Consider the following 11,730-nt stretch of genomic DNA (forward strand, 5'->3'; position numbering starts at 1 on the left):
ATTCTTCCTCTTTCTCAATAGAATGTAATACAGAATCAGTCTGTATTTCTTGATCAGTATGTTCTCATTTTCAGTGCTGTGCCAAAAAAAAAAAAGTTATTGGCTTATTCAATTAATGAATATGGTTCAATATAATAGGAGCATCCTTGTACAATTAACATCTTAATTTAAGATTTGAGATGGTGGTTTCAATGTTATGAAATATTTTTTGTTTTTCCACAGAAATTAGGCATCAGAAGTGACAGAAGAAAATAGTGCACATAATGATTTACTGCACTTCCTTGCTCTGTTTAATATGGGTTCCTTTAAATCACAAAAATCAACTCATTTATCTCAAATTCAGGGATTTTTTTTCAGATGGGTTAAAGGAAAATCATGGTAATAGAAGGAAAATATCACCAAATACTACAGGACAATTAAAGTGAGACAACTATATAACTGTGAGGTATGCTGATTGGTGTTAGTTTTTTAAATTTTATTTTTATTTCTCTGGCTTCTGTCCAGAGATCTAGGCACCATTCATTGGTTCATCAATTCTTTAGTTACAAATTAGGGTCATTGTGATAGTTCAGGTATGTGATAAAGTCTTAATTTTTCCTGTTAATTTTATATACAACTAGCTGAAAAATAAATAGTTTAAAAATGCAGCATGCTATAGTGCAGGGATTGGCAACCTTTGGCACACGGCCCGTTGGAAATCCACTGGCGGGCCGGGATGGTTTGTTTACCTGCAGCGTCCGCTGGTTCGGCCAATCGCAACTTCCACTGGCCATGGTTTGCCATTCCAGGCCAATGGGGGCTGCAGGAAGCGGCGTGGGCCGAGGGATGTGCTGGCTGCCGCTTCCCACAGCCCCCGTTAGCCTGGAACGGCGAACCGTGGCCAGTGAGAGCTGCGATCGGCCGAACCTGCAGATGCTGCAGATAAACAAACCGTCCCAGCCCACCAGCGGTTTTCCCTGATGGGCCACGTGCCAAAGGTTGCCGATCCCTGCTATAGTGCATGCTGTTAGCAGAATCAAATCCCAGGCATATCAAATTATTAAAAATGACCTCAACCTTTTTTAAATACAATTTAGATTCCAAATAAATGCAGACTTACATGGCAAAATATTTTAACAATATTTGAAAATCAGGTGCTAATCTTCTGTCAGGATGCAAAATTACAATGTTTGACTCTGCCCCTACCCCCCATACACTACAATTCAGGATATAATGGGAGCCTAAACTAAGGCAATTTTAGGCATTAACTTTGCTCTGTGTTCTTGGGATGTCACCTTAGAAATTTGCTAAAATGAGTTCAGGATTTGAAAATACGTAGTGTAAACTTACATAAGTTCTGTTTCTGAGTTAGTCTCAAACTGTTACTTACGAGATATTCAGTTTAATATTAAGCATTTAAATTGAATCTACAAGGTGATAGTCTATTAGAATATATTGTGGATCTGGGTGTGCAGTTCCCATTGAGGGAATATATGCACTCCAAAGCATTTATTTTTGGCATTTTAGTGGAGCTTCAGGTATCCAGACCAATTGGAAAAGATGTAATGCATAGGAAGCCTTCATTGTTAAACAAAGCACCAAAAACTTAATTTCTCTAAATAATGCTCTCTGTGATTTAGAGACAATCTTTCATCTGTGTTAAGCCTTGTCTGCACCAGGACTTTGTCTACTAGTGAAGTTTGACAACTGGTTCAGACAGTGTAGGTAATTCTTAATGGACCCTTAATGAGCTTGATATAAGAGAGATGCTAGAGTGGGAGGACAGACTCCTTCCGTTCCAACCTTCATAGTCGCAAACTGTAACTCACATGCCCACCTTTAAAAGGGATGGAGAACGTGGGCACCAAGCCTTCCTCCCCATTAGTGTGGAAGCAGTTTACAGCATAACAACACAAAACTTTGTTTTACAGAGTAACTCTCACCATCAGATCCTCATTGGTATTTTCTATCCCGGCCTGTGCCATTAGGTCAGTGACATGCTTTTCAAGGTCATCAATACGTTCACCCATTTCTTTCAGTAAAAAGTTAAAGAGAACATTGTTATGTATAGCAAGAGTACGGTTTTGCTGACTTTCATTTCTATGAAATGTTTACCAGTCAGAAGTTCCTCTTCCAGATGTCTCAGTATCATATCCATTCATTGTTCATCTATCTCATGTAAAATTGAAGCTGGAAGGAATGTTACAAAATTGTATTGCAATAATAGTCTTATAGTATCTGAAAAGGGCCGTGCTCAGTGAGTGTTTTGAATGCTTACTTGAATGCCTACCTACTCAGTGGAGTTAGAACAGCTTTCCTCCTAACAGACTGGTTTGTTTGTGAGAAATGTGCCTCAAGAAGTTGCTCTGAAAGAGAGAAATTATGCTGTATAACACCCTATTACCTAGGAGGCCATAGTGAATTACAGCTGCATCTACTAATGCTACCTGTAAGGTCAACCATGAACAACATAAATATGCAATCAAAATGTACACAGAAGCTGAATTACAAAAATGTGGTGGGGGGGGGAAGAGGGGAATAAGATAGGAGGTTGGTTGCTGCACAAGATAAGCTGTAACAAGTTTCCAGATATCTGTGACCCAGTTTCTGTATTGTTAATTAGTGAGCGAGACCTCAGAGCCCTTTTTGTTCTCAGCTTCTCTCTCTTTGGGTCCAATTCTCCTTTCCCTATACATGGAAGGCTAAAAGAAAGTTTGTCTTTACTTTCTATTTGTTATGCATGATACACTAATTTAAAAAGCAGTTCTTATAGACCTCTCTTTTTCCTCTTTCACGGTTCTTGCCGAGGTGATTGTACCTGGCCTTCAGGATATTGCAGACAACTTACCACCTTTTCTTATAGATTTCCCTCAGCAAGAACTGCTGTACGCTGGCTAGTCTTTACCATAAAATATCAGCATTCTTCTTAGGAAAGGTAAAATATTTAACTATGGTACAATTTGGATTTCTGTATAAATGGGTGGTTAATTGTATTCAGGATCTTTCTGAATACCAAACTGAAGTGTAAGTGTATCCAGATCTTGATTTCTCAAAATAAAATTCCAGATAAACCAACCAGGTGAAACAGTTAGTGTTTTTTATATAAGCTTATTTAAAATCCTACTGAACTTGCTCTATTAATCTAGTAACATACAGAATAATAAAAAAGGATATTTCTCAGAGTTAACTTTTCAGTCAAAGCTTGAAAGTTCTCCTGCAGTTGCTGTAGTAGGTTTTCTGCCTGTAAAAAATAACTATTTAATTAAAACATCCACCCAAATCAGCAAAGAATATACTGTCTTGACACTTCAGAAGCACTTTCTGTTCTGTGAAAAATAAAACATGGTGTGATAATTTCACTAACAATACTGTGATGAAATAGAAGGAAAATCAAATTAGAAAAGCAGTGTGTGAAAGATGCATGGCTAAGAAGTTCATTGGATCTTACTGATGTCTCTTTATTAATGATCTGGATGATGGGATGAATTGCACCCTCAGCAAGTTTGCAGATGACACTAAGCTGGGGTGAGAGGTAGATACGCTGGAGGGTAGGGATAGGGTCCAGAGTGTCCTAGACAAATTGGAGGATTGGGCCAAAAGAAATCTGATGAGATTCAACAAGGACAAGTGCAGAGTCCTGCACTTAGGAAGAATCCCATGCACTACTACAGGCTAGGGACCGACTGGCTAAGCAGCAGTTCTGCAGAAAAGGACCTGGGGATTACAGTGGACAAGAAGCTGGATATGAGTCAGCAGTGTGCCCTTGTTGCCAAGAAGGCCAATGGCATATTGGGCTGTACTAGTCGGAGCATTGCCAGCAGATCGAGGGAAGTGATTATTCCCCACTATTCGGCACTAGTGAGGCTACACCTGGAGTATTGTGTCTAGTTTTGGTCCCCCTGTTACAGAAGCGATGTGGACAAATTGGAGAGAGTCCAGCGGAAGGCAACAAAAATGATTAGGGTGCTGGGGCACATGACTTACGAGGAGAGGCTGAGGGAACGGGGGTTATTTAGTCTGCAGAAGAGAAGAGTGAAGGGGGATCTGATAGCAGCATTCAACTATCTGAAGGGGGGTTCCAAAGAGGATGGAGCATGGCTGTTCTCAGTGGTGGCAGATGACAGAACTAGAAGCAATGGTCTCAAGTTGCAGTTGGGGAGGTCTAGGTTGGATATTAGGAAACACTATTTCACTAGGAGGCTGGTGAAGCACTGGAATGGGTTACCTAGGGAGGTGGTAGAATCTCCATCTTTAGAGGTTTTTAAGGCCCAGCTCGACAAAGTCCTGGTTGGGATGATTTAGTTGGCGTTGGTCCTGCTTTGAGCAGGGGATTGGACTTGATGACCTCCTGAGGTCTCTTCCAACCCTAATATTCTATGATTCTATGTATGAACACATGAAAGAACAAATACAACTATTCTTTTCCAGATTGGCTTAGAGGAGCTGTAACTACCAATCTAATTAGTAAGAAGATCATCCTGAGACACAATCACACAGACTGAAGGTATCACTCAGGTACCCACTCCCAAGCAATGATGAATCAAGTAATTAAAAGTTGAATATATTTTCTTTGCCTTCTGCACAATTATATCTCATTGTGTTTGTTTCCTGTATGCAAAATGGGGATACCTCTCTCACATGGGTGTTGTGAGGCTAACTATGTTTGTAAAAACAATGAGGAGTCTGGTGGCACCTTAAAGACTAACAGATTTATTTGAGCATAAGCTTTCGTGGGTAAAAAAACCCACTTCTTCAGATACATGGAGTGAAAATTACAGATGCAGGCACCTGCGGAATGAGGAAATAGATTGACAGAGCGAGATGGGTACCCAGAAGTCACCTACTACAAGACAGGCCCAAAAAGGAAAATAACACCACCACTGGCCATCTTGTACAGCCCCACAGCTAAAACCTCTCCAGCACATCATCAACAATCGACAACCTATCCTGGAAAATGATCCCTTACTCTCACAGACCTTGGGAGGCAGGCCAGTCATCTCTTACAGACAGCCCCCCAATCTGAAGCAAATATTCACCAGCAACTACACACCACACCACAGAAACACTAACCTAGGAACCAATACCTGTAACAAACACAATTGCCTACTCTGTCCCCATATCTACACTAGCGACACCATCAGAGGACCCAAACACATCAGCGGGGGCTCATTCACCTGCACATCTACTAATGTGATATATGCCATCATGTGCCAGCAATGCCCCTCTGCCATGTACGTTGGCCAGCCCAGACAGTCTCTACTTAAAAGAATGGACACAAATCAGACATCAGGAATGGTAACATACAAAAGCCAGTAGGAGAACACTTCAATCTCCCTGGACATTCAATAACAGATTTAAAAGTCGCCATCCTTCAACAAAAAAACTTCAAAAACAGACTTCAAAGAGAAACTGCAGAGCTACAATTCATTTGCAAACTTAACACCATTAATTTGGGCTTGAATAGGGACTGGGAGTGGCTGGCTCACTACAAACGCAATTTTCCCTCTCTTGGTATTGACACCTCATCAATTATTGGGAGTGGACCACATCTACCCTGATTGAATTGGCCTTGTGAACACTGGTTCTCCACTTGTAAGGTAACTCCCTCCTCTTCATGTGTTAGTATATTTATGTCCGTATCTGTAATTTTCACTCCATGCATCTAAAGAAGTGAGGTTTTTTACCCATGAAAGCTTATGCCCAAATAAATCTGTTAGTCTTTAAGGTGCCACTGGACTCCTCATTGTTTTTGTGGATACAGACTAACACGGCTACCCCTCTGATATGTTTGTAAATCATATTGAACTCCTGGGATGGAAGGCACTATAAATGTGAAGTACCACTAAGGGCTTGTCTACACTGGCAATTTACAGCGCTGCAACTTTCTCGCTCAGGGGTGTGAAAAAACACCTCCCTGAGTGAAGCAAGTTTCAGCCCTGTAAAGCGCCCGTGTAGACAGTGCACCAGCGCTGGGAGCTGCGCCCCTCGTGGAGGTGGGTTTTTTAGGGACGTGACCCCACAAGCCACTTAAAGCGCTGCCAGTGTACACCAGCCCTTAATACAATATTACCATACTGTTTGTTACGATTATATTATATTAGTAATTGCTCTTTTCATCCCTAGATCTCAAGGTGGGTTTACAGAGGAAGTGAAACAGCATTATCTTCATTTGAGAGGTGGGAAAACAGGCACAGAGGGCCAAATAACAAGATTAGTTAAGGAAACTTTAAGTGTAAACACAACTTGGGTAACAAACTTTCCAGTGCTTTACATTTTCCGGTGGTGTCTCAGTAAGAGCTGCTGACTGGGACAGAACCTTACCTGTTTCCTTGTTTAAACGCGTGATAAGCTGAACTAGCCTGATTAGCTGCTGCGGTTTACAAAGAACATTCTTCTATCACCCTCCTCTTGTTGGGGAAACTCCGGTTTATGCCACTGACTCCGAAAGGTGAGAATCCAGCGTGGGGCAGAGCTATTGACCCCTAGCCGTGGGGCGCTAGGAAGGAGCTGCCACTACTGTTACCGGACTCGGCAGTGCGCTGGGGCTTTGCAGAGGAACCGGCACCTGCTCCCTCCCTGTAGCAGCTTCTCTGGGTTACTGACCGTGATCGTGTTCCCCAGAGAGGGAGAGTCGCTGGAGAGCGGCAGCCCGCGGGTGCCAGGGCGGCTCCTGGCCTGTGACCCCTCCCCCCCTGCGCCCGGCCCGCCCTGCTGGGACCCGCACTCACAAACTGCGAGAGTTCCTGCGCGCTCCGCGGGTCGTTGTCTGCCATCCTTCGCCAGCTGCCGCCTTGCCCCCGCGCCGGCCCCTGTCCTACCCCTCCCTCCTCCTTCGGCGGCCGCCTGCGAAACAGCACGGGCCCGCTCCCAGCTCCCGCCTCCCTAGCGCGCCAAGAGGCGCTGAGCAGGAGCCTGCCCGGGCAGAGAGACACGCGCGCAAAAAGAGGTCACCGCTTCCTCGAGGGACCTGGGGTCTTGTCAGCGCCGCAATGCCCGCAGCGCAGCGAGCCACCCCCGCAAAGCCCTTCCTTCCCGCACTTCTCACTCCACCTGCTGACACAGACGGCCAGCTATGCGCAGCCAGACACACTCTGCCACACCAACCTCCACCACTGGGTACACTGCTTGCCCCAGGGACACTACCAAACAACACAGGAGCTCACTGACATACATAAGAAGTCAGAGTCAGACTAGATGATCTGATGGTCTCCCTGGCCCTAACCTCTGGGAAATGGACACACAGGACACACCCTCACAAACATTTTCACCCACACACAGGAACAATGTCAGACACCCTGGACAAACATGCAAACGTTGACAAATACCTTGGAGACACTGCCCAATTCTTTGTCTCTGACACACACACATACACAGTGAATAAACACAATGCATGAGATTTAGATGTTGCCTGATCACCATCGCTGGCAGTGGACTGCCAACAGACACACTCACACACACAAAAAGAAAAAGTATCTTGCTGAACTTTTTAATGTCAAATGACTTTAAAAATGAGTGTTAAAAAGACTCTGCATTCCATTACGGATGTCAGCTGGAATGTTTCCTAATGAAGTACATTTATGTCTTTATCAGTGTTAAATTCAAATGTTTAAAAAGATAGGCCAAAATATTTTGCAAAGAGCCCCCTCCTATTTAATCAAGACTCTAAATATGAAGGTGGATATTTAGGACATTATTACAATATTTTAAAAATGAAGCTGGTAAAATTACAAAATTAAATAAAATAGCATTGGATATAAACTACAGTCATTTTAAATCTGTGAATTACATCCAAGTAAACCAGCCATCAGAGTTATTAAATCAATTTCCTGCTAATTCAAAGCAGCATAAAAAAGTGAAGTACAACAAAACACTTAAAAAAAATCTGTTTAAAAAAAATTGTGCGGCGGGCAGGTCATGCCTTTGAAAGGAGAGATTTTATTTTACTTGAGACAACAAGGAAGAAGATAATCTTCGTAGGAAGTGGCTTGAACATTGCAAAAGGGTGTGAACTTAATTAGATGGTAACTGAACTGTTGAATTTACCTTTGTTATTTGCTCAGCATAATGAATTAATGAGATTATCCTCCACAGTGGAATTTCAGGCACTCCTCCCATTTATCATTTGAAACCTCTGGCTCATCAGGTTTTGCAGCCTTCAGAGATTCTGTCAGGTAAATACTTTGCGGTGCCCCCTGTGATGTGGGGCCCGAGCAACTGCCCTGCTTCCTATCCCTTAACGTGGCCCTGACTTTTATATGCAGAAAAACAGTTGTTGTGACACAGGTAGGCCGTGGAGTTTTTATTGCATGTTGGAGAGGACTCAGAAAGAAAAAGGTTGAGAACTCCTGCAGTAATCCACACTGAGGCTAAAACATTCAGCAGAGTAATAACCAAATAATGAAGTAGGGGCTTGATTTTCTGAGGTCCTGAGTAACTACAATTCCAAATGAAATCAATGACTATGTCTACATGATGGGCTGGGGCAATAAAATGAAATGCCTTACGTTGCCTTCCCTGTCAGTATGCTGCACAGTATAAACCAGCCATGCCAGATTGTCCTGAGTCACCCGAGTATTCCAAACTCTGCCAGGCAGAAGGGTGTGTGTATAGTCCATGCGTTCAGTCCTAACTGTCCCAAGGGGGTAATGTGTAGTACCTGTATGTACCTGTAATGTGTAGTACCTGTGCCCGGGGGCACAACTTATCTCCTTTTATAGGAGATAGAATGTGTTATCTGGTTGCAGCGCGTTTTGACCACAAGTCTTAGCTTACTTCTGCAAAGCTTGCCCTCTTCACCTCTGCAAAGCGTGCCCTTTTTACCTTTGCAAAGCGGAAGTTTGAGGCCTAACACTGACAATACTTTTGTTAATTTTAAGCTTGGCAATACTTTTGCTCAGAGATTAATCACAGTTGATTTTCCCATGGATTTTAAGCCACTCCTAGCTGGTTTGTCTCACATAGTATGAACTTCAGGTGGCTGTTGAGATTTTGGTGCAGAGCATATTTATTAGGTCTGCCTCTGTAGCTCACGAGCCCCTCCGTTTGGAGATGTGCTGGTCAGTCCCAAACATCTAAAAAGGTCTTTTAAGAGACAAGATGGGTGAGGTAAAATCTTTTATTGTACCAGCTTCAACAGAAGCTAAGATAATTCCTCATCCACCTTGTCTTTTTAATATCCTGGGACTACAACACCACTGCATATAAAAGGTCTTTCTCATAGACGGATGGCTGGCTTCCAATGACTTGGAACAGAAATTCATGCTACCAGTAAGGAATCTCCAGAACTATAATGTTCTCTTGCCTGAAAGATAGTAAAACCATCGGTAGTGAAACATAGTGAGTGGGGAAAATAGTGAGGATTTATAAATAATTTAAAGGGAATTTGTAAAGTGCATTTTACCATGATGTTTGAAGTCCTGCTGAGTAGAGCTCAGAGGACTCTGAGCCAAGAAATGTTGTGTGTGAAAAAACATAAAACCCAATGATAAAAAGTAGCATCTTTTGACCTTGAGTTGGTCACTCACTGTGGTCACTCACTGTGTAGCAGTTGCAATGTAATTTTTTTTCTCATGCTCAAACAATAGCTTGTTCTTTCATTTGCCTTACCAGGCCCTTCCACTTCTACAGCGCACACACAGACAAACAGGAGCCTTAGGGTGTGAACTGTGATGCAGTGGGTAAGGAGGAAGCGGATCTGAGATGAAGTAATGGGTGAGATTCAACAGAAGGCAAACCAGCAGCTGGAATACCAGCAAGAAAAAGATGCAGGACAGGTGGAAAGAGAGAGGCTGGACAGTGTGAAGAGAGATTGGCAGAAGCGCTTTTGGAGCAGGAACACAAGTTGAGGGAGGATGATAGAGTACATCAAAAAGAACTGTTTGAGAGGATAATGGTGCTCATGATAACAAGACTGCAGGCTCCAGGTCCTGCTGCTCCAGCTGCAACACCTCCTCCAGCCCCACGCCCTGAGTCACCTCAATGTTACCATGTCCTACAGACCATGCTCTCTTTAGACAATACTGGGGTTGGGAACTGTATAGTTGGAATCTCCAGATGTATCCCCTGCAGTTCTCCATTCTAGTCTAGCAGCGGCCTAGAAGGGGCAAGGAGAAGAGACAGTGGACGTAAAGAAATAGTTACAGTTATTGGGTGGCACTGAACAGAACTTGAGTGTTTTGCACTGGTGTGCATTGCTTTTCCTCACATCCACTATTCCCTGGATTTTGCACTATTTTTGTTTGTTGTGTTGTAAGTTTTGCTGGCAGCTGGTCTGCCTATCAGGTTTTTAACATTGAGAGTTTCTATTACATGATTGTTTACAAATAAAGCATTCCACATGCACACAAAGTATAATTGCAGTTTATTACATTTATTTCAGAGGAACTTCATCACAGTAATTCATAAGCTGTGCTTTGAAGTACATGACAAGTTTAAATAACATGCATAACCTCCACCACATTAATTTCAAAACATGTCACACAATTAAGTTGTGTGTTTGTGTGTATGGCCAGTTTTTATAAACTGCATAAAATTTTTCATACATATCACAGTACAGCATAAACTGCATGATGAGGTATATGGCCTGAATATACAAAATGCATAATACAAAATCATAAAAACCGCCTTCCGGATTTGGCCTACATCCACAGGATAACTGTGGCATAATTACAAATACTGCTATTCATTCGTATTTCTGTACATATACACACATATATTATTTAATTCCCCCACACCCATTGCAGCATGCAAACCCATGATGGGGGCTCACAAAGCATCCCTGATTTTGGTTGTGCGTATGGATTGTACAACAGTAATGACAAGGGGACTCTCTGACTGTGTGTACTGGTCTAGAAGTCCAGCAGTGTCTTGAATCCAGTCTAGGCAAAATGACTCACCTTTGTCCTCGTGGACACTATGCAGACTACAGCATGCAATAATAATGTGGACGACACTGATGACACTGGCATCCAAATGGTTCTGTAAGCATCTCCACCGGGATTTCAATCTGCTACACACACATTCCATCCCCATCCTACAACTACTGAGTGTGGAGCTGAACCTTCTTTTGCCAGGTCCTCTGAAATCAAGGTTAAGTTTCATAAGCCATGGCAGAAAAGGGTAAGCGGGGTCCCCTAGAATAACAGTGGGGACAATGACTCCATTTATAACAATAGCCTTCAGTGGAAATAATGTCCCAGCTTGTCCATGAAGGTGAAGTCCGGAACTTTGGAAAACCCTGGCATCATGCACCTTGCTAGTACATCCCACATTAGTGTCCATGAACCTGCCACTCTGGTCGATCAGGGCTTGCATAATGATGGAGTACGTAGCTTTTTTGTTTTTTGTACTCAAGTTTCTTGCAGAAGGCCAACCATGGACACATGAGTCCCATCAATGGCCCTGATGCAGTTTGGAAAGCCCATTCTCTCAAAAAACAGCAGTTATTTGATGGACATTATTTATTCCCACCACCTTTAAGTAAATCACAATCCTGACACTTCACAAGCGTCCATCACCATAATCCCAACAGTGGACTTGCCAACACCAAGTTAGCCATGGACCTGTAACAGTGGGGATAGCTGGCTTCCAGATGGCTACAGCAATCTGCTTCTGAACTAGCATGATCTCCCTCATGCGTGTATCCTGATGCTACAGGGTTGAGGCAAGCTGCTCACAAAGCTCCAAGAACGTTTGCTTCTTCATGTTGTCAAAGTTAGACTCAGGACTCATAGTTTGTCAGACCACTCTGTT

At 42.9% G+C, this 11,730-nt stretch overlaps 1 protein-coding gene across 1 annotated transcript; it reads right to left on the reverse strand.

The window, feature by feature from the left end:
• HSBP1L1 (heat shock factor binding protein 1 like 1) lies at nt 1-6,752 on the reverse strand. Its single transcript, XM_024209528.1, has 4 exons — nt 6,708-6,752; nt 3,154-3,220; nt 1,923-2,017; nt 1-76 (listed from the first exon to the last, which is right to left on the reverse strand). The coding sequence occupies exons 1-4, from the start codon at nt 6,750-6,752 to the stop codon at nt 71-73; spliced, it is 213 nt and encodes a 70-aa protein (XP_024065296.1). The 3' UTR covers nt 1-70.
• Between the last annotated feature and the right edge of the window lie 4,978 nt (nt 6,753-11,730).

The sequence above is a fragment of the Terrapene carolina genome, unplaced genomic scaffold (genome assembly GCF_002925995.2).
Source record: "Terrapene carolina triunguis isolate 2854851 unplaced genomic scaffold, T_m_triunguis-2.0 Scaffold58, whole genome shotgun sequence".
NCBI classification, from domain to species: domain Eukaryota; kingdom Metazoa; phylum Chordata; order Testudines; family Emydidae; genus Terrapene; species Terrapene triunguis.